This window comes from Symphalangus syndactylus, chromosome 9 (genome assembly GCF_028878055.3).
Source record: "Symphalangus syndactylus isolate Jambi chromosome 9, NHGRI_mSymSyn1-v2.1_pri, whole genome shotgun sequence".
Lineage (NCBI taxonomy): Eukaryota > Metazoa > Chordata > Mammalia > Primates > Hylobatidae > Symphalangus > Symphalangus syndactylus.
In genome coordinates, this window is record NC_072431.2 from 42,914,586 (window position 1) to 42,938,322 (window position 23,737).

General features: G+C 40.5%; 3 protein-coding genes across 22 annotated transcripts in view; 1 reads left to right on the forward strand and 2 right to left on the reverse strand.

Moving 5' to 3' along the window:
• The window catches only part of PKP4 (plakophilin 4), a 227,864-nt gene extending 206,599 nt beyond the window's left edge, over window positions 1–21,265 (reverse strand). For 3 of the 11 annotated variants that reach the window (XM_055292037.2, XM_055292036.2, XM_055292035.2), the window contains exon 1: window positions 21,147–21,262. The gene's annotated coding sequence lies outside the window, so the exon portion shown is untranslated. Of the gene's footprint in view, window positions 1–20,080; window positions 20,204–21,146 lie in introns of those variants that run through there. The other 8 variants (XM_063645988.1, XM_063645987.1, XM_055292039.2 and 5 more) reach the window with 6 other exon arrangements.
• LOC134731477 (WAS/WASL-interacting protein family member 3-like) lies at window positions 106–21,357 on the reverse strand. Its single transcript, XM_063609945.1, has 3 exons — window positions 21,347–21,357; window positions 20,257–21,145; window positions 106–461 (listed from the first exon to the last, which is right to left on the reverse strand). The coding sequence occupies exons 1-3, from the start codon at window positions 21,355–21,357 to the stop codon at window positions 318–320; spliced, it is 1,044 nt and encodes a 347-aa protein (XP_063466015.1). The 3' UTR covers window positions 106–317.
• CCDC148 (coiled-coil domain containing 148) overlaps window positions 21,356–23,737 on the forward strand; it is a 315,736-nt gene continuing 313,354 nt past the window's right edge. For 3 of the 10 annotated variants that reach the window (XM_063646009.1, XM_055292055.2, XM_063646010.1), the window contains exon 1: window positions 21,356–21,652. In XM_063646009.1, the coding sequence (XP_063502079.1) occupies window positions 21,356–21,652 (297 nt within the window). Of the gene's footprint in view, window positions 21,952–23,737 lie in introns of all 10 variants that reach the window. The other 7 variants (XM_055292046.2, XM_055292053.2, XM_063646011.1 and 4 more) reach the window with 4 other exon arrangements.

Genomic DNA, 23,737 nt, shown 5'->3' on the forward strand with positions numbered 1-23,737 from the left:
GCCCCGATTTAACCATTTTTTAAATCAGGATATTGTTGCCAGGAAATTGGACTTCAGCCTAATCCCAGTTGATCAATATGACAGCAGAATTTCAGGAAACCTTACTTTAAGACTGATACTTCTTTCTTCTTTACGAGGTCTATCCCCTGATGCTTGACTTCCTGAGGTATCAGGCCATAATTACTAACTCAATGGTACAGGAGCTGATACTTTTGCTTCAGTTAAGTAGTTCATTCATTTTGGCATGGTTTTCTTCTAATTTCTTATTTGTAAAAAGCACATCTCCAGCTGAGTTGGCTAGATCATTTCCTGTTTTTTCAATTAGTAGGGGAGAGGAGGAGCAAAGTCTGGTATTTCCAGCTAGATAAGCTGATGGGAAACAAGGTACCTAGCCCAGGCCTTCTGATACAGGTATGCATGTTGACCTCAGTGACCATGTCTCCAGATCTCAGGCTCTTCCCCTGTAAAAGGAAAGAACTGCATATAGTGATCTCCAACATCTTTCCTTGGTCTAAAAGCTTGCGATTCTACAAGCACTATCCTCAGTGTCATCCTCAAATAAATGTGGTCATATCTGTGGCTTAACTTCAAGGCAGTCATAAACTAGAAGTGGAATTTCATTATTTATAAAAGCCAAAAAAAAAAAAAACAAAAAATTGTCCAATTTTAAGGGATGAATTAACTTTTACAAAGAATTCTATTATACAGGTGTTCACAGAACAAAGAATATAATTCTTTGCAAATGTTTTAAATATTTGTGTTAGAAGAGCATTTAATGGAGTAAGAATATGATGATTATTAATTCCAATTCTTTTAGATATGTACATGCAGAGGCTTAGAAAATAAAAACCTCCTGGAAGCATATAAAACAAAACGACAGCAGTGGTCACCTGTGAATGCAGCTAAACTATACTTGGGTTTTACTTTCTTCTTTTGTGCTGCTCTGCATTGAAAGAGTTTTCTGCAAATGCATGGATTTCATTTACAATCAGAAAAAAAAAAATATTTTAAAAGTGAGATTGCCTAAATTTGAAACAGCAGGTCTCTAATCTGAGACTATTTTATTTCAAATAAAATCTTCAGGGGCTGAGTACAGTGGCTGACACCTATAATCTCAACACTTTGGGAGGCAGAGGTGGGAGGATCACTTGAGGTCAGAAGTTCAAGACTAACCTTGGCAATGTAGTGAAATTCTGTCTCTAGAAAAAAATAAAAATTAGCCAGGCAGGGTGGTGTATGCCTGTAGTCCCAGCTACTTGGGAGGCTAAGACGAGATGATCACTTGAACCCAGGAGGTCAAGGTTGCAGTGAGCTATACTCACACCACTGCACTCCGGGCTGGGCAACGGAGTGAGACTGGTCTCTAAAAAAATAAAATAAAATAAAACTTAAAAATCATCAGAGGATGAGCCCCCAATTCAAAAGTGCAGGAAAGGAATCATATGACATCCCAGCACATTTTTCGCTGTGTATGTGCATGATAACCAATAACATGAATATAAAAGTAAAATCCTATTTCTGAAATTCAGTTACTAAGATACAATCACATGTGTACCTACAACACACTCCAATGATTTTCTGATTGCATCTAAAAAGATTCAGTGTACTGGTCCTCTGAAAGGAAAATAGCTGCTTTAATATTTTAAGTTAAAAAGATAAGGACGTTTCTTTGTCTTTATTGCAATGAAAACAAATTCTATGAGAGGAAGGGAGAGGCAAGAACTATTTGAAAATCTGATGAAAGCTATAATTGCCCTCAAAAGGCTCCTTGATTTTGTGGACTGTCCCTATTAAGAGAAAACTATTCTAAATACCTGAAAATTTATGTGAATTATAACTGTCTGTATTGGGTTGTGATTCTTCCAGAATCAGACCCCAAGACAAGAATTTCAGTGCATGTAGTTTATCTGGTAGGTGGATATGGGAGATAGGCCAGGGAAGTCCATATGGGGTGCACTGAGTCAGTTTTCACAGTGAATAAATGGGTCTTACTTCCACTGGGCACTTCTGCCGGCTTACAAAGAACACACCTCAAAGATATCCCAACTAAGGGGTGAAGATGCTTAGCTACTGACTCAGGGTTGCTCCTGGAGGGATAACCCACTGGCACTTCTTACCTGCCCCAACACAGGTAGGTGGCAGAGAAGTCTTCTGGCTAAAAATTCTAGAATATTGCAGTAGAAAGTTGTCAGGTCATTGCAAGTGCCACAGGATGTGGACACAGCACAGACAGAATCTGCTGCCAGGTTGTTCCTACCTACTGAGAACAATAAGAAAGTAAAAATGCCCTTACTGAGATTAAAATGTAAACCTCTGTGTCTAAAACACTGGGCACCTACTCTATGCCAGGTACTCTGCTGGGTGCTGAAGACAAAAAAAAAAAAAAAAGAATGAATCAGTTTCATGACTTTTAAAGTCCACAATTTAATGAGGAGACAGCATATAGATACGTTATCAAAAAATAATAAAACTCTAATAAAAAGATGTAAGAAGTGGCACCAGGGGTCCTTGGCATTTCAAACAGAAAGGTGAACTTCCTTAAGACAGCTATAAAAGTATCTAACTTTTCTTCTAGTAGAAAGAGCAGAGATCTTACCCTGGTGACAACAAGAACAAAAAACACGACACAATCTGCTAATTCATGATTTTCTTCAACCCATCAGAGAGCTGATATCTCAGTATAACTAACTAGCCTGAAATCTAAGGAAGGAAAGGCATCTCCAATGTTGGACTTGCTTACCTGGGACAGATGATGCTGGACACTAGTAAGAAGAACTGAGATAAAAATGTTTAGCAAATTGCTAAGTGTTGAATGTGGGCAGGCAAGATAATACAGAACCCCACAAGGCATCAGTCAGGTGGTGAATTCATACCCCTTGAGGGCTCTTCTACATGAACCTCCCCTGATGCTAATTTAAAACAGATTGGCCAGAGTCCTGAGAAGGCTTCCCACTGAGTGTGGGCCTGGGGAGGGGAGTAGCGGCCAGTGTGGGAGAGGCAAGAAATCCTGCCTGGATCCTTCTCTCCTATCTCTACTATTGAACAGCCTTACACTGCTGAGGGAAAGGCAAAAAAACCCAGTCTTCCTTAGCACATTGGTGAAAAACCCTTGCAAATGGGAAACAGGCAGTAAATTTTCATTTCTAAAATGAATTACGGAAAACATTTTATGCACAAGCAGTTGTCAAATTATTCTTGCCTTCACTTAAAATCTCATGGTTTTTTTTTAAAAAATGTTTACTGGGCTTAACTTTGACACTTTCAGCGTAATTCTGTGAATTCTCATCAATAACTGATTTCTGAGGCCCAGTGCTAGGAGTGGGCAGGGGTTCAGTAATCAACACAGCCTAGATCCTTTGTTTCTAATAGCTTTGGTATTATAATATCTTAGAAGTGATACTGTTAACAGCAAGTGAGCCTCAGGGATACCAAAATGTCATTAGTGATTACAGAAAGACACGATTGTTTTCACCTATGTGGCAGCTTCAAGTCAGCCAGAGTCTTGTACTTTCGGAGCTTCCCTCTGTCTTTGCTCAGACCTTTAGGGGCAGCAAACATGTAAAAGGCAGAATATCTGTCCTCGAGTAGCTTCTGTTAAAACTTGTTAATGACTATGAGGATGAAAGAAGGAAAACAATTGTTCTGGTCATCTTTTTGAGTTGTAGTTTTGCTTTGGGAATTAAAATGAAAAAATACCCAGTAAACACAGAAATTTATTATGTAATGCATATAATAAATATAATTCATTTAGTATCACCTTGCTTCATAACCACTGAAAAATCAGTCCTCCCCTTTCCTTAGGTTTTTTAATGCTGACCTTATAAGCCACACAAATTTTACCTGATTTTAAAATTTCATAAGCTAGCTTCAAAGCAAAAAACAAGCTAAGATACAATCTGAATTGCTTTAAATGGATATATATGTATTTTAAACTTTTATTTTAGGTTCAGGGGTACATGTGAAGGTTACATAGGTAAACTTGTATCGCTGGGGTACATTGTACATATTATTTCATCACCCAGGAATTAAGTCCAATACCCCATAGTTACCTTTTCTGCCCCCTCTCTCCTCCCATCCTCTACCCTCAAGTAGACCCAAGGGTTGTTTCCTTCTTTGTGTCTGTGACTTCTCATCATTTAGCTCCCACTTATAAGTGAGAATATACGGTATTTGGTTTCTTTTCCTGAGGATAATAGCCTCCAGTTCCATCCGTGTTCTTGCAAAAGACCGGATCTTGTTATTTTTATGGCTGCATAGTATTCCACGGTGTGTATGTACCACATTTTCTTTATCCAATCTGCCACTGATGGGCATTTAGGTTGATTCCATGTCTTTGTTACTATGAATAGTGCTGCAGTGAACATTTGTGGGCATGTGTCTTTATAGTAGAATGATTTATATTCCTCTGAGTATATACCCAGTAATGGGATTGCTGGGTCGAATGGTAGTTCTGCTTTCAGCTCTTTGAGGAATCACCATACTGCTTTCCACAATGGTTGAACTAATTTACACTCTCACCAACCGTATATAAGTGTTCCCCTTTTTCTGCAACCTCACCAGCATGTGTTATTTATTGACTTTTTACTAACAGTCATTCTGACTGGTGTGAAATGGTATCTCATTGTGGTTTTGATTTGCATTTGTCTAATGATCAGTGATATTGAGTTTTTTTTTACATGCTTGTTGACCACATGGATGTCCTCTTTTGAAAAGTGTCTGTTCATGTCCTTTGCCCACTTTCAAATGGGGTTGTTTTTCTCTTGTAAATTTAAGTTCCTTATAGATGCTGGATATTAGACCTTTGTCAGATTCATAGTTTGCAAATATTTTCTCCTATTCTGTACGTTGTCTGTTTACTCTGTTGTAAATGGATATATTTTAACATTTCATGCTTGTAACATTTAACATAAATCTATGCTATCGTCTGCAGTCTTTTTTTCACTGCTTTTAAAAAATTAGATGATTGGCTTCTTCATAGGAAAAGCATAGGTTGTAATGAGTATGCAGATCTTTTCCTTTTCTCTATCTGACTCAATTTGGCTGAAAAGACATAAAAACTGATATGGTCAGCCTGAAGATAGTTTTTAATTCTACTTTTTTTTTTTGAGACGGAGTCTTGCTCTGTGTCCCAGGCTGGAGTGCCGTGGTTCGATCTCTGCTCACTGCAAGCTCCACCTCCCGGGTTCCTGCCATTCTCCTGCCTCAGCCTCCTCAGTAGCTGGGATTACAGGCACCCGCCACTGGCCCCAGCTAATTTTTTTTGTATTTTTTCAGTAGAGACGGGGTTTCACCGTGTTAGTCAGGATGGTCTCGATCTCCTGACCTTGTGATCTGCCTGCCTCAGCCTCCCAAAGTGTTGGGATTACAGGCGTGAGCCACTACGCCCGGCCTAATTCTACTTTTTAAAATTCATTTTGATTTTAAATTTTTAGAAACTAAAAGATAAAATTGTATGTATTTATTGTGTACAGCACGATGTTGAAGTATACATACATGTGGAATGTTAAATCCAGCTTATTAACAAATGCATTACTTAACATAGCTATCATTTTTGTGGTGAGAACCCCGAACATCCACTCTCAGCATATTTCAAAAATATATTACCGTTAACGATATTCACCATGCTGTGCAATAGATTCCTTGATCTCATTCTTTCCATCTGACTAATTATATATTCTTTAACCAACATCTTCCTATTGATTCACTTTCAGTTCTGTGCTAAGCTTCCTAGATAGAGCTTTTTGGTACAGAAAAAGAGCTGAGGAAGAATGCATTTTTACTCTGTATCTTTCAGAAACCACTTGATAAGCTATATTTAAATTTTGGCTATGAGTAGAATGAGACCAAATAATTTAGGCATGTTTAATTTTTCAATAATCAGAAGTGTTTAAATGCCATTGTTAAGCTTAATGAAGTATCTAAAAAAGGAATTACTTTTCAATGACTAGTTCTTTTTTCTCTGAAATAATGCTTAGTTCAATAAATGGCATTTAATAGAAGAAATAAATTGTCCTGATTTTGTAACTATGAATAAGATTGGAGAAATATTAAAACAGGCATTCACTGATATTTAGTTGGATGATACTGCTTATGTCAAATCAACTAGAAGAGATGAATCTTACTTCCAGTATGTCTTCTCTCATGTGTGATGAGCCTCTGTTACTGCAGTGATGTGCACAATTTGAAATAAAGCACAATTCTTCATGTCAGCACTTGAAGGCTTTTTTTGACAATGAACAAAATGTTAGACATTTCAGTGTGAATAGATCTCATGATCCAGAAAATACGAGCAGACAATTTAATTGTTCTTGACTGTAAAAATTAAATCTGATACTAAATTTAATCCAGGAATCTATTCATGTAGGGTTTTTCCCCCATTTTAAACAAAAATTAAACTTGCATGCCTAAGCATCTACATTGATGAAACATTCAGGAAGAAAATTCATGCTATGTGATTTACAACCTATCCTCCTTACTCCCTGATTTCTTTTAATTCTATTCTTTGGCTTTCCTCACTCCATCCATTACCATGCTTAAATCCACTGTATCTTAAAACTTTTTCAACCAAAACCTTGTCTTGGGCCATCATTCTCTCTCCTTCACCTCCAAGACTCTGAGAGATTCCTCTGCTCACAGTGGGTGCATAGTGTTGGTTGAGGAGGAGCTAGTTTGGTGGCTGGGGGGAAGGGGCGTTGAAGCTGTGTTTGCAGCAAGCATGCTGTTTTTAAATTGGGATGGTTTAACAACACTCTCAGAAATTTTCATTCTCAATGGTTTTCACCAGCGCCCTAAGGAAGACTGGGGTTTCCTGCCTTTCCATTCTCGGGTTGCTGCTCCCCTCCCCAGGCCCGCACTCAGTGGGAGGCCTTCTCAGGACTCTGGCCAATCTTTTTTAAATTAGCATCAGGGGAGGTCCATGTAGAAGAGCCCTCAAGGGGTATGAATTCACCACCTGACTGATGCCTTGTGGGGTTCTGTATTATGTTGCCTGCCCACATTCAACACTTAGCAATTTGCTAAACATTTTTATCTCAGTTCTTCTTACTAGTGTCCAGCATCATCTGTCCCAGGTAAGCAAGTCCAACCTTGGAGATGCCTTTCCTTCCTTAGATTTCAGGTTAGTTGTTTATGAGATTTCAACTCTCTGATGGGTTGAAGAAAATCATGAATTAGATTGTGTCGTGTTTTTTGTTCTTGTTGTCATCAGAGTAGGATCTCTGCTCTTTCTTTCTACCACAAAAAAAGTTAGATACTATTACAGTATCTATTTGAACTAGGTCTTGAAGGACTTTGAAGATGTGAACCTAGAGTGGAGGGAGACAGAGAACAATGAGTAGAGACTAGTCTTGCTGATGTGGAGGATTCAGGAAGGAGAGTAATTAAGGTTCGCCTGTAACGGGCCTTATATGGTAGGTCGCTGGGGAATCTGAATATGATCCAGCAGGGTAAACAATGGTGAGCCACTGAAAGTTAGAAGAGAAGGGGATAACTAAGGTTGTAAACAAAGTATTTAATTATTCATTCACTCAAAGAAAGCATCTGTTGCTTACTATATGTTAGGAATACTGCTACATGAGAGAATTACAGTGATGGCTATGACACAGTTTTAACCTGCTGAGAGCTCACATGGCCAGGAAACAGACACAGAAACTATTCACAATGTGATAAGTGTTCAAAGCAGAGTTATGTGCAAAGTGATGACAAGCACAGGTGGGAAGGTTGAAATCTGGAGTTGCGCAGAGCGAAGGGCCAGGGAAGACTTCATTAAAGAGGGGTCATTGAGTTACACCCTGAAGAAGAAAAACAAGGGCTCACGAGGCAGAGAAGGACATAACAGGTAATGGCAGAAAAACCTTCAGGAAATACACAACTTATTGGGAAGATCATATTTCTGTGAAAGGATACAGTGCTGAGGTTGTATCATTCAAATATTGAAAAAGGATCAAACCCTTAAAAGCACCATATTAACAATGAATGTTACTGTATAGCTATATTTTAGGATTGATTGTACAGTCAAGACTTACCTTCTCAGCTAGGATTCTGGAAGATTGAAGTATTGATAATAAAAATATTAGAATGAACATAAAAGTAATACCGAACAAAGTATAAAGCTTGTTAAGTAATCTGATGGTATTTTAAACTATGAAAATAAAGATTTGACCTTCATAGTTTAAAATACTATCAGATTACTTAACAAGCTTTATACTTTGTTCGGTATTACTTTTATGTTCATTCTAATATTTTTATTATCAATACTTCAATCTTCCAGAATCCTAGCTGAGAAGGTAAGTCTTGACTGTACAATCAATCCTAAAATATAGCTATACAGTAACATTCATTGTTAATATAAAGATTTGACCTTCTGGCCGGGCGCAGTGGCTCACGCTTGTAATCCCAGCACTTTGGGAGGCCGAGGCAGGCAGATCACGAGGTCAGGAGATCGAGACCACGGTGAAACCCCGTCTCTACTAAAAATGCAAAAAAATTAGCCGGGCGTCGTGGCGGGCGCCTGTAGTCCCAGCTACTCGGAGAGGCTGAGGCAGGAGAATGGCGTGAACCCGGGAGGCGGAGCTTGCAGTGAGCCGAGATTGCGCCACTGCACTCCAGCCTGGGTGACAGAGCAAGACTCCGTCTCAAAAAAAAAAAAAAAAAAAGATTTGACCTTCAAGGTAGAAAAGACATTAATAAAAACTCACCAAAGTATCAATCATGAAGACTTTATTTAGCCAGATGCAATTTCAACATATTTCTCTGGCAGAGGTATATACAACAGTCACACAAAAAGCATGGTGGGAAGGAGGGGATAAGAAAATCACTTTAGAAAATGTCTTTTCTGGCCGGATGTGGTGGTTCATGCCTGTAATCTCAGCACTGTGGGAGACCAAAGCGGGCAGATCACCTGAGGTCAGGAGTTAGAGACCAGCCTGGCCAACATGGCAAAACCCCATCTCTACTAAAAACACAAAAATTAGCTGGGCACGATGGTGTACACCTGTAATCCCAGCCACTTGGGGGGCTGACACAGGAGAATAGCTTGAACCTAAGACGCAGAGGTTGCAGTGAGCCGAGATCACCCCACTGCCCTTCAGCCTGGGCAACAGAGCAAGACTCCATCTCAAAAAAAAAAAAAAAAAAAGAAAGTCTTTTCTGGCTACGTATGGTGGCTCATGCCTATAATCCCAGCACTTTGGGATGCTGAGGCGGGAGGACTGCTTGTGGTCAGGAGTTTGAGACCAGTCTGGGCCACATGGCCAGATTGCCTCTACAAAAAACAAAAACAAAAAAATTAGTAGGGCACGGTAGCATGTGCCTGTAGTCCCAGGTACTCAGGAGGCTGAGGCGAGTGGGTCCCCTGAGCCCAAGAATTTGAGGCTGCAGTGAGTTATAATAGTACCGCCACTGCACTCCAGCCTGGGTGACAGAGTGAGACCGTCTAAAAAAAAAAAAAAAAAAGAAGAAGAAGAAGAAAAGAAAATGTCTAATTTCTTCTAGGAATGAAACAATACTCACCTTTTAAAGTATCAGGTATGCTTATTGGCTTCAATCTAACGACTGGATTAATTCCAATCACATAGGAGAATACTGTCTTCATTTTACATCCTCACCTTGCCTGTTAACATGGTGCACTATCAACATTTTTTTTGCAAGAATATTACCTATGATCATATATAGGTGAAATTCTGAAAGAGCCAACATTCATAATTATATTTTTAAATATAATATTGTTATAGAAAATTAAATGTGCCTGCTATCTAAAGAAAAAAAATATAACAAAACCAAACAAATTCTGAAGCCAAGCTACAAAGCAACTTCAGGAATTCTACTTAAAATCAATGGGGTTTGGCTAAAAAATAAGGTAAACTTATGGGAAGTACTATTTGTAAAATAGTAACAAGATAAAAGACTTGATTTTATAGACAAGTTTTTGTAATTTACCAAAGCTATAAATCTAACTTATAAAATTCTTTATTTTAATTCACCAACACATTGATAAAGATGGCTGGATTACTGAGGTCTCATATAATTCAGTGCATAATTTAGAAAGAAAGTTTCAAAAATTGGCCGGGCGTGGTGGCTCACGCTTGTAATCCCAGCACTTTGGGAGGCCGAGGCAGGCAGATCACGAGGTCAGGAGATCGAGACCACGGTGAAACCCCGTCTCTACTAAAAGTACAAAAAAATTAGCCGGGTGTGGTGGCAGGAGCCTGTAGTCCCAGCTACTCGGAGAGGCTGAGGCAGGAGAATGGTGTGAACCCGGGAGGCGGAGCTTGCAGTGAGCCGAGATTGCGCCACTGCACTCCAGCCTGGCCGACAGAGCAAGACTCCGTCTCAAAAAAAAAAAAAAAAAAAAAAGAAGCAGCAATTGCATTCCTGGGCATTTCCCCCAGAGACAAGTATACTTATGCTAAACTGTACATACATATTCATAGCAACTCTATTTGTAATAGCTATAAGTTGGAAACAACAGGTGAATGGTTAAGCAAACTATAGTACATCCATATTATGGAATATTACTTGGCTATAAAACAGAACAGACTATCGATACACGCAGCAACCTGGAATAATCTCCAAAGAATTATGCAAAATGGGAAAAAATATCCCAAATCACATACTTTATAAATCTATTTATATAATATTCTTCTTTTATTTTTTATTTTTGGAGATAGAGTTTCACTCTATTGCCCAGGTTGGAGTGCAGTGGCACTATCATAACTCACTGCAGCCTCAACCTCCTGGGCTCAAGCAATCCTTCTACCTCAGCTTCCCAATTATCTGAGACTACAGGCACATGCCATAGCACGCAGCTAATTTTTTAAATTTTTTTAGAGACAGGGTCTGGTTATGTTGCCCAGGCTGGTCTTGAACTCTTGGCCTCAAGCAATCTTCATATCTTAGCCTCTCACAGTGCTCAGATTACAAGAGTGAGCCACCGTGCCCACATTTTTTTTTTTTTTTGAGACAGGGTCTCACTCTCTCACCCAGGATGGAGAGTGCAGTGGTGAGATCATGGCTCACTGCAGTCTTGCCCTCCCAGGCTCAAGTCATCCTCCCACCTCAGCTTCCTCAGTAGCTGTAACTACAGGTGTATGCCACTAGCATTCTTAAAATGACAACACTATAGTTGTGATGAACAATGAATGGTTGCCAGAGATTTAGGAGAGATGAGCTTTGTGGTGATGGAAATGTTCTGTATCTTGATTACATCAATGTTAATATCCTGGTTGTGACACTGTAATATAGTTTCGCAAGATGTTACCACTGGGGAAAACAATATAAAGGGTACACAGGATCTTTCTTTCTGTAAATTTTATTACAGTGATTATGTGAGGTTGGCAAAGGGACAACCAAAATGTGTAAGAATATGTCTATCTACTATATTAAGACCAAACAAAGGTTTACTTACTATACCAACTAGGTCAAAACAAGCTATGAAATTTTGTTTCGTTACTCTTAACATTTATGTAATTTTATAGTACCAATAACCCTTAGCATTTTTGTAACATTTCCCCTTTGAAAAACTTCATGTGCTTTAAATTATATCTACTTCTGTCTTCAACTCTTCAGCTGAGTATACAAAGATATTACTGATTCACAAAAGGTATGGAGACAGAAAGTTTGCTCAATATCACACTTTCAAAGCTTAGCTTAGTCTTGGTGCTTGAAGGGTGCCTATTAATAGTATGATAAAGAGCATTATGAAAACTCATCTCACTATGGTAATAATCCAGGCAATTAAGTTTAAAATGAATATGAAACCAATCTGTTTAAAATCCTCTAATTAATTTCTTTTCTTTCTTTTTTTTTTGAAATGGAGTTTCGCTCTGTCACCCAGGCTAGAGTACAGTGGTGCAATCTCTGCCCAATGCAACCTCTGCCCACTGCAACCTCTGCCTCACGGGTTCACGTGATTCTCCCACCTCAGCCTCCCGAGTAGCTGGGACTACAGGCACCTGCCACCACGCCTGGCTAATTTTTTTTTTTTTTTTGTATTTTTAGTAGAGACGGGGTTTCACCATGTTGTCCAGGCTGGTCTTGAACTCCTAATCTCAAGTGATCCACCTGCCTCAGCCTCCCAAAGTGCTGGGATTACAGGCATGAGCCACTGCACCCAGCCGTTAATTTCTTTACTAAGGAATTTGGTATAATGAATTATTTATCTAGCAAGTTGTATTACAAAAGCATTTTTTTAAAGTCTAAATAGTTTTTGCCTTTGAAACATGTAGGATAAATGGTATCAGGGTCTCAGACCAGTTTACAAAAGGACAGAGGATAGGTATTAGGCACAAACAGACAAGATTATCCAAGAGTAGTAGGTGAAGGTGTTCAAAACTAGAATTCAAATTCATTCATTCACTTAAGGTATGTAGAACCACTGGAGGTCGAGATTAAGTCCTGTAAAAGATAAAGCCCCTGCTGTTGAGTAGCTTAGAGCAGGACTATTTTCCCTGGGAACTGATATACTCTAGTTACACTATACGATGGGAGATTTATGGATTAATGTTGCTTCCATGAAAAATTATATTCACAGTTCTAAACAATATTTTGTAAGACTGACAGTTGTCAATATACTATCCGAAGATTTCAGACTGACACTTATTTTTCATCCGTTGACAGTCTGAATTAGACCTTTAACATCTGAGTTATCACAGGTCTCAGACTAACAGTATTAATAGTTCTTGTGAAGTCCAGATGGATTTTCTGATTCCTTAGTCAGTGCCGTTTTTAAACAGACTTACTGCTTAGGTAGTCACAGACAAAATGACAGTAAGTGAAAAATTCCCATCAGTGTATCATTCTGAGATTCAAGGTAAGATTCAATGAGACCATTTATTCTAGCATACGTCACGAGAGATTTTAAAACATTCTGTTTATTCATAACAATGGGAGGGAATATTTTCAACAGTAAGTTTGGGCTTATAAAGGCACACGAATTACATAGAGAATAAAAGAAAAGCACAAAACACAATGAAAATACTGCTGTATGAAAAATAAAAATAAGAATGTAATAAAATGGCAGGTCTTACAGCATAAATTATGGTTTCTCATAAATAATGTATTGTCATTATGATTAATTATTTCACATAGGCTATATGGTAAAGTGTTTCAAGAGATACAGCCAAAATAATCAAGTTCATGATTAAAACTTATTTTGAAATCACTATTTATCTTTGGTGCAGACTTTTCCCAAAGAAAGCTAATGAGAGTTGTTAATGCATATCTCTAGAATTGGGTAATTTATCATGTAATACACAACTAAGCAAGTAGAAGTATGAGCTAAAACCTAGTGATTTTATAGCTCATCCTTAATACTTATGAAACAATGTTACGTGTTTATTTACATACCAACATTTCTAGGACAATCTTCTCTACCTCACGTGTCTTATCTTTCCCAACCAGATTGAAAAATGTATCATAGATTCCTTAAAGACCGAGACTCCCATTACTGAATCTAACACAGACAGTAAGTATCCCTGGAGGAAGTCATCTTTTTGGCCATAAGCCCTATCAGAGTCTGATATGGAGCAGGGGACTAAAAAATGTTGGTTAAAATGAATTAAAATGAATCATTTCAAATAAGTAGTATCGTTTTAAATAAGTATGCAAAATGAAACACAATACCTCACACACAGCAGGACTCCAACAAATATCTAAAGTACTAATTGTCTACAGTCCCTTCACTTGCACCCCTAGTGGTATACAGGAATAAAGTTACCTTTAATTCATCAAACAGTCCCTGTTTCCCACTCAACCCAGGGTACAGCTGTCAGAACACATGATCCATTTCACTGCAAAGTGGTAAATAATGGTTTCTATTTTACATGAGTGTTTACAATTCTCATGAAGGTATGGGAACAACAGCCAGTTCTTCAAGGGTTTACTTTGAGCGTGACATTGACAATTCATTTAATACAATAGCAGTATAATTAATGCTTCCCTTTGCAAATAATGTCCTTATTGCATTAGCAAAGGGGAAGAGCTAACCTCAATATTTTTAAACAACTGTTTTATAGATAAATACATACTAGAGTTCTATAGGGTCTTTTTTTTTCTCCACAAAGGAAGAGAACAGGGTCTAGGAGAAACTTTCATCGCTGAATTTTTAAATTACTTTTTATAGAAGAGCACAAATCCAAGTAAAAAATTCTCCTCATGAAATCTGCCACAATTTCTGAACACTGGTAGATTGTCTATATGTAAAAATTAGACTTGAATGAAAAGTACCTATATTCTATGAGATACGGATTGATGAGTTCCCTATGAACCTAAAGTATTCATACAAAATGTTTTCAGAGGAGTAACTGTCAGTTGTTTAACTTCTCTGAGGACAAATCAAACCATCTGAGCAAGTAAGAAGTGGATCTTTCTCACTGTAACAAGACTAGTCCCTTTTAATCACCATCCTAAATCCCCTTTCTTGTTTCTATCCAACTTCTGAAAAATGTAGTCTCAATCAGAGTTGAAGCCTCCAATGTGCACAGGGGACCAGTTGTAGACAAGTAAGTCCCAGAAGGCAGGGCTGTGACAAACTGCAGATGTGCAGCTCCATAAAGGCTCACTGCTCAGCTCCTGCCCCGAGGGGCCCCAAGGATCCTCACTCCTGGAGCACTTCACACCACTACCACACAAGACACGGAGCCACTGACTCAGCCACAAAGGGGTCACAGGTTTGTCTGGCTGCAACACTTACATTTTCAGGAGCTGAGAATTTCAAGTATACAACTTCAATTTTCTCTCCTTATCCCAGAGGGTAAATTGTCATAAATCCTTGGGAAGACAGTACATTCTTGCTGAGGAAAAAATGTAATGGCTTGATGTTCTAAGAGTTGCGAAATGTTAAGTACTAGAGGGACTCTAGAGAGCATCTAGACCAACTCCCTCATTTTATAGACAAGAAAACTAAAGCCCATGAGAGTTAAATGACGTGCTCATGGGAGACACACCTGCATAGTGGCAAAGCTAGGACTAGAACTAGAGCCTCTTGATATCTATTTAACCACTGTCTGTTGATTTATATCATGTATATTCCAAACCCCCTTCGTCTTTTTTAGCCTTTCTTGATTTGGGAGTCTCCTGCTGATTTCAAATATCCATTTTTTTTCAACTGTAATCACTTTCAGACAGAAAAGCCAGCTTAAAGAGTTAATTTAAAGCTGCATTTGAGCAAATGGTATTAAATGATGAACACTTTCTAACGCTTTATTCATGTACTGACTAGCAAAGACATTTTATAAAATGACTACTACCTGGGATTACAAACACAATAATTGTATACATTCTCCTATACTTGTTGGCTAGTGGTGGTTAATGCCTCTCTAAGTATTGCCTACCACAAGAAGCTACAACTTCCCTACTTAAAAAGACCCTTAATTACTGTGCTGGATTCTCTTTCCTACAATGTCCTGCAAACTATCAAGCTCATAATGGTTTCTCTTCAGCAGTTTATTTCTTCCCTGAAATATCCTGTTGAAATCCATAATCATTTTGACAAAACCCACACAGAAAGCAAGCCAATAATTTCCCTGGCATTTGGTAAATGCTGCAGAAACCATCATAAAAGAACTACAATGTAAAAATAATGATTTCAATGTATTAAGTGCTGGCTCTGAGCCAGCTCCTGTTGTAAGCACTTTACATGTATTAATTCATTTAATCTCCCCAACAACCATACGAAGTGGGTACTTTTATCCACTGCATCCTACAGATGAGCAAAACGAGGACCATAGAGATTATACAATCTGCCAGGTTACACAGCTAGCAAGTTGCAGTGCCAGAATTGGACCCTGACAGTAAGGCTGCTAACCATGACACCTCACTACCTTAATGACGCTTCATGAGCCTCACTGAGTGTAAAGGTGAAATCGCAAGCACTTTCCCTGGCCAAAACTACCATATGTAATCTTGGACTAGGGTAGAGGCAGACAGCAAGACTTTGAAAACATGTGCTTCATCCCTTCCCCTCACTTCCCAAAATGATATTGTTTTAAAACAAAACAATTAAAAATGAATGTGAAGAAGGTTCAAAAGTCTCAAAAGAGAAATTCAACTTCCTTGTTGCCATGATTTGAGGTACAAGGGGAAACAGGGCTGATTATGTATATTCAAGCTTGGAAAAGTTTTTTGTTTTTTTTTTCTTAAGAAAAATTTTTAAAAACCACTGTGAACTTCAGGAATCTTGAGTTAAAATGTAACTTAGATCAATATAATCCAAATTGTATTTTTAAAAGGAGGAAGCTATCATCCAAACATTAAATGGTTTGTCAAGGTAATAAGGTTTAACGGCAGATCTCCTAATTCCTGATTTGGGATGCTTTTTACTTCCCTCATGCTTGCAATTAAGACACAGCTTGCAATGGGCCAAAACTTCAGATACCACCTAGCCAGTGTTTCAAAAGTCTATTTGTAAACTGATTGTGGGTTTCTATGAAAAACTGCATTCCAAGTTTCGGGCCAGGCCCCAAAAGCCTGCATTTCAAATACAAATTTTACCTAACTTTCATATACAGTATCATTTTTGTGTCAAACCCCACACCTGTTTTAAATTCAACCTGGAATACAGGACACCAATGTCTACATTTTATGTACATAGCCTCAGGCCATAAGGAGCTTCCTCTGCCTTGCCAAGCTCACAGATGTGGTGATGGCATAGTGTGTGTGTGTTGTGGTGGGGTGGTGGGGGCAGTGTAGGGGCACAGATGAAGGAAAAGAAGTACTAACACCATTAAATATTTGCAACTCACCCAATTTATATTTAGCGGAGAGGAAACTATGGAAGTCAAACATGCCTCCGATGTCAAAGAAAGGTGCTTCCCCTGGCCCCCTCCCTCCCTACCCTACATTGTGAGTTCTGGATTTTGTGAAGACTGTATTATTCTGTATCTAGCTACCTGGATTGGCACCCACCCAGTCACCAGGCATTATTCTATTCAGGAAAAATGCTTTGCAATCACATGACTTACAATAACTCAGACACTTCCACATTTTAATTTATATATGTGGTAGTAATAAAATCTCACAATACAATCCCTAACAACATTTTATCAGCTGCAACGAATCATTATATATGAGTCATAATAAACTATAATGTTATCAAGACTAGGAATAATAAAATGATCAGTGATATAGCCAACATTTATTGGTATATCAAATAAATCTAAATTATGAAAAGGAAAAACAACAGGTCAATGATGAAGAAAATGTCTGCAACATTCCTAAGTTTAATTGAAGATCACCATCATGTAACATCCCCAATTTAGTAATGGTAACATAGCACACTAAATTAAGATAATTCCACTGAATTATTAAAATGACAACGTAAGAAATATTCGAATGTTATGCAACTTCTGAACTGAAACCAGCAAGTACATGAATTACTGTTCTTGGCAACTTAGGGCCTGATTACCTTACCTTGAAATAACCCTGTTATTTCTTATCACTGAGCATCGAACTGACTTGCTGACTGCTATCATCACTTCCACTGATGTAAGAAAGAAAGCTTTCATCCATGTATCTTAAAAGTTTTCCTTCTTTTCGCTATTTGCAGCTGTCTGTAGTGTTGTCTGGCTGTGAAATAGTTATTTAATTCTCCAAACATACCTAGTCCTCTGGTGTTATGTTTCAGATTCTTCTTCCCCCTTCAGTGCAGGAAGGGCACTACAGAATCATTTCACACATTGAAGGAGTAATTATCTCCCTGTACACTTGAAGGCGTGAAGGCAAACTTCCCAAACTGACATACAATACCACAGGCATTTATGCCCTAAAATAACCCTATAGTAACCTCTATTTTACCTTCCATTTCACAATGAAGATATGATGTCCATTTTAGAATTAAGCAAAGTAGGGAATTACTGCTCGATTGAAACAGAAAGAAAAACACATTAGATTACAGAGCTATGAACATTATTTAAATTAATCCCTGGGTAACAGCATGGAAATTACTAGGGTCAAAAATTGCCAATAATTGCATTTTAAAAAATTAAAGTGAATTTCAAATTTTTACATTAAATTTACTTTGCCTATTTACAAGAAAAGGAAGAAAACTGCGATTCTAATTTAAACCTAATCCAAATACTCAAGGTCATATAAGTGCTAAAGTTTTTATTAAACTGAATTTGGTAGTAGTTTCTTTAAATTCATATTATGTCAGAACTAGTCACAAAATTAGATTTGATTTATTCACCTTTTAAATGCATTACTGCTGCAATAATGTATATAATTTTATTTTCTAGCTGAATACTAGCTGCCCCTAGTTTCTTCTTCCCTTGTTTTCCATCAATACTCTCTGCTCCCTTATCTCCCTCCAAAAACAATACAGGTAAAAATTAAAATAATTGGATATTTAGCTTTCCCAACTTAGACTCTTCAGTATAATATATAAGACACCAGATGCAGCACCCTCTCCTTACATAACAGTAGGGGGTGGGGAGGGAATGCACTTTGGTCAAAATACAATTTCGGTTATTTTCAATTGTGTAGGATCACTAGTTGAAAAACTTCTATTCTTTGAATATCTATAACAAATAGAAAGCATTTCTAACTGAAAGGTTATCTTTACCTGAAGCAGGCAAAACTATTTGCACAGCCAATCGTGTGTGTGTGTGTGTGTGTGTGTGTGTGATCCATACATCTGAACAGGGTTTTCAATTTCTAATGCGGCAGGGAAACTAAATTTGCTTTTACTTCCTAATCTTGACATCAAGTCAAATAAGCATGGGTTAAACACTGCTGTAATATGATATTGTTACATAATAAAAGTTTCCTGTTGGCATTTACAAACACCTCCCAATATCCTCCACAGTGTTACTGGACACAAATTAAACCTCTAAATTAGAAGATTCACTGATTATGCACATAGCTGAAAAACAACGTAGCAACCAAAACATAAACCTGAGTGCAAAATATTTTTTTTTCTATTTTTTTCCTTTCTGTTGAGTCCTTAACTAAAGGCTCCTATTTAATAGTTTTCAATGTCCTTGATCTACACAAAGTAGGTGTTGGAAGAAAGCTGATTGGTCAGACAACTGACTTATTATTTTACTGAATCTGACATAAAATAACCAGGTGCAAAGAGGTTTATCATAAATGCAACCTGCAAAGCAAATTGTGTCAAATAAAAACACGCATATGATGCTTTTCAACATCCAGAAACACTTATTTCAGACATTAGTTGTTCTCGTTTTCATGTTGCCATTTTCCATAACTGTTTCACAGGCACCAAAACGAAGATACTCCTACAGCAATATACTCCATCCAAGAAGAGAAGCATTCTTCTAGTTTCTCTTTTAAAATAAAAAGAATCTAAGCTCAATTCTAGCGAACCATTTTCTGTCAAAATTTTGCTCTCCCGTATTAAGGAAAACAAAATTTGACCGAAAATGCATACTAGCCATCATTGATTTTACACGTAAATAATTACCATTCTTTAAAAGTTGTAGGGCAGCATTTTTTTTTCAGTCAAACTCAGTAACAAAGAGAAAGAACTGAGACCTCCACTAATAAATTACATCTTGAAATATACATGATTGTGGTGTCCCCGTGTTACTTTCAATGGTAACTGACACGCCCCGAATTTAACTGTACCAGACAGTTCTATCTGTCCCATCGCTGACCGAACAGTGCTTCTCTGTTTCTATTCATTGTGTATTATACGAGGTCTAAACACAGCCCAGCATGACGAGGGAAAAAAATTACACTTCTTAGGATACCAGAGTGATGCATTCAAGATCTCTCTTGCAGTACATGCCCGTGAGCACTAACAGGCATTTTTTGATAGAGCTAAAATATGTTGGCTGCAAGCTCATTACTCTAACAACCTTCAGGCCCCCTGGTCCTGCTGGTTTTCAGAAAACCCTGGTAAAAACCAGGCACTATCCAAACCTTGCACACCAAACTTGCAAACAGCCTTGTGCAACGATCAATACCCTTGGCTACACAGTCATCGGCCCCAAATTCACGGTCCTGAAGACCAATGCAGCAAAAACCCAGATGAAAGGCTAGCTGGAGCCCCAAAGAATTACCGCGCTTCCCCTCTGCCGCATGGAGGGAAGCAATGGGAGGAGAGGAGTGGAATGAGGCTCACCAGCTCCGAAGATGCTCCGGTGACCTCTGGCTGCGCGGCGAGAGCTGGGGAGGGAAGGCGCTAGTGCAGCCGCGGCGGGCTGTGTGGACTCTGCCCCGGTGCATTCCTCGCATTCCTGCACAATCTGTCGCCAGCCCAGGAGCCGGCAGCGCGCGTCCCCCGCTGTACACACACACCTGACTACCGCTGCGCCCCGAGCGGCCACGGCCGCCGCGGCGCCTCCACTGCCCGCGCTCGCGGTGTGTCGCACTCAGCCAACACGCAGCCAAATCCCGGCCCCGCCGCTCGCTCTCTGGGTAGCGGTCCAGGGGAGAGGGCCGGCAGCCTCGGCAGCGGGCGGGGATACCAGATCCGCCAAGGAGGTGCCGCAGCTCCGCTTCAACTCCTGGCAAGGAGAGGAGGAAGCGGCGGCGCAGGAGGGCAGCGGCGAGGCTCGGCTGGGGAGCTGGGAGGGGTGGAGCGTGAGGATCCGCGGCCGGTAGAGAGGGGCGCACTAGGCAGAGGGGGTGGGCAGGACCGGCAAGGAGTACAGGACTTCGGCGACAAACGCAAGACCGCACGGGCAGCAGGGGCGTGGGAAGACGGGGAGGGGGCCAAGGTGCAGGATCTGGGGCTAGAAGGACAGACAGCCGTCCCCGAGGGCTGAGGAGGGCGAGCGCCCCGTGGTGTCGAGGGCGCGGGGGGTTGCGGGGCGGCAGGCAGCGGGGAAGCCGCCGCGAGGGCGTCCAGCAGGGCTCAGCGCGGCGCTCAAGTTCGGGGCTGGGGGCTCCGGATCCGAACAGCCCAGCGTGGGCAGAGGTCGTGCGCGGCGCGTAAGGGAGACCGGGGAGAGGAGTCGCCGGGAAAAGCAAATGGAGGGTGAAACTTGTGCGCCTGCCGGGGGGAGGGGAGCAGCAGGCGAGTGCGGGCAGGAACACGAGGCGGGGCAGGAAAGCCGCGGCGGCCGCGAGGCGCTGGGGACGGGACAGCGGGAGGGAGGCCACCGGCCCCGGCGCGTGTTCGGGGCGAGGGCCGAGGGTCTCGTGGGCAGGAGTCTCCGCGCCCTCCCGCGAGCCCACACACTTACTTTCCGGCTTAGGCAGCGGCCGTCGTCGCTCCAGGGATCAGGGACATCGGCGCCGAGGGGTCGCCGCTGCGGCACCCGAAAAAATTAAAAAAGTGCCGCGGCCGCGCGGCTGCCCGCCCCTCCCTCCCCCACCCGCCCCCTCCCCCGGAGCGGCTCTCCCACCACCCCCGGCGGCGGCGGTGGCCAACTTGCCCCTCTACCCCTTGCCCATGGTGCCGCCTCCGCGGCCAGCGTCGACGCGGACTCAGCCCCGGAGCCCCCTCTACTGCCCAGAGGCCGCCGCCGCCGCCCGCCCCGCCGCCAGTCCTCCCGCCCGGCCAGCCCCGGGCTCCCGGGAACGTCAGCACGCCGCCGTCCCCGGGCCAGCTCCCGCCACCCCATTGGCGGGAAGGAGAGGGCTGGCCCTCCCCATTGGCCCGGCCCTCATATTGAACGGGCCAATGGGAGCTGCGGTTTCAGGTCGCCATAGAGACCGATGCTGTTCAGCGCGAGAGGGCCTGGAGAAGGTGGGTGTGAGGAAGAAGGTGTCTCAGGTCTCGGGGGCGGGAGGGGGTGGCGGAGAGGACAGGGAGATTCCCCAGCGCTGGCTCTGAAATCTGGGGCAGGCTTTCCTTTGCCTTACTGCCAACCCCAACTGTGCCTGGTAGGGTTTGTCCCTGGCATCAAAGGTAGGAACAGCTAAGCCCTTAGACGTACCCCTGACGGTGAGAGCCCAGGAGTGGGCGTTTCACTTTTCCTGCGTTTGGGGAGTCCCTGAGGCTATGCCCTTTGACCTTTGACATGTGTGCAGCTTCTGCTTCTCCAGGTGAGTTTGCACCCCATCCCTTCCATCGCTGCTTCCTCCCGACGTCACTGAGCCACCTAAATCCTACTTATGCTTGTTCTCTCCAGCCACTCCCCCTTCCCTGGGGTGGATCTTACCTCAACGTTTTGGGTCTTCAAACTCATAACCCTTCTCAAAGAAGACTCAAAGAGGATTTCCTTTTAGGATATTTTGGTAAGGGAACAAGGTGGCGGATTGTATGGTAGATGCCAAAGCGTCAACACATGAGCTAGCCTGTTCCCTGATTCTCAAAGCAAACCTCTAATCTCCCTGTGGGCAGATATTTATTAAACACATCTGTGTGTACATCGTGCACTATGAGCTTGACAGGTGCATGTTCTTTCACTTGAGAGGTTACAGGCTTGATAAAGATAGAGGAAACAGAAACAATCCTTCACGCCTTCTGATGATTTCACAAAAGAGTAAGGGAAATGGATTACAGTTGATGGATTTTGTTTTCTATTTTCCAGTATCTCTTTAAATTTAATATGGAAATAACCTGAGGCATGAAATCAATACTTACAAAAATCTTGAGCTTTAATAATGTCTTCTACTTTCATTTAAAATCATTTTGTGCTAGTTTGTCGATACTAATTTTTTGTCAATAAATTTTATGTTTAGATATCACCTTCTTAAAGTGAGATTTCATGAACATATTAGGCTTTAAAACATGTTATTGCTCTAGCCTATAGCCACTGATATTCTTACGTTCTTTCGGTGATTTTACTTTTTTTTAGACTAATCTCTTTAGTAAGGAGACTATGTTTATGTTACTACTCCTCAAATTGGAGGGACCATATTGTGTGAAAAAGCTGATAGGATTTTGGAAATTACAAATATTTTATTGAGAGAAACAGGTTAATGTGTGTGCAAGCTGCATATGTCTAAGTATTGTTCTGAATTTTAAGTTGGGTGATATGCTTTGCTACTGGTTTTTATCTTACTATGATTGAAGATTACAAAGATGTAACCTAAGAAATGTTAATAGGTGCCTTGATTGGAAAAAAAAAAAATCTCTCCACATTTGTAGTAAAATGTGAACTTAGTTGACAGTCCTACACAGGGTAGGACTGTGGAACAAAATGGGTGAATGTGTGTATGTTCCCCCTAAATATTTTCAGAATTGAGAAGGGACCAGCAGGGGCCAGGAAGTGCTGTGCCATGGCTGGCCATCATGGAAATAGGCTGTTTTTTACTTCTTCTGGCTTTTTAATGTGTGTTTTTGTTTATAGAACAGAAAAAGTAAACCGCAAATTGTTATATGAGACACATGTTTAATGAAAAGATACCAATGATTTTGCTTTTTTTAAATTTCAATAACATCAAATGAATGGAAGATGTGTCTAATGGAAAGGAAAAATGGGTCTTTCCTTTTCTCTTGCCTTAGGCTAGCATAGAAAGAAGAAAAAAAAAGATTATTGCTCCAATAGTCTTTTTGTGTGTGTGTTTTTCTCAGATGACTATTTTGATATTGTAGATTTCATGTTTGTCATAATTAAAATGTTACTGAAATCCACCATGAATAATGTCCTCTGAAATAAGTTGCCACTCCACATTAATTTTTTTATTTTTGTGTTTAGTTGAAAGGTTTCTTTTGAACTTGCTCCTGCGCTACTAAGCATTGCTAGATAAGGTTAAAGAATCACTTTATTCCACTAAAAGTTCATGCTATTCAGACTTGGCTGTGTCTTCACTGATTCTCAGTTCCTTTCCTCATCAGGAGGATGATTATCTGGAACACTTATCCAGGAACATTATCCAGGCCACT

Excerpts from the sequence above, each read along its gene's own strand:
- LOC134731477 (XM_063609945.1), bottom strand. Across the intron at positions 462-20,256 it reads CGGGGCGCAGCGGTAGTCAG|GGGAAGAGCCTGAGATCTGG; the intron begins GTGTGTGTGTAC and ends TTCCTTTTACAG.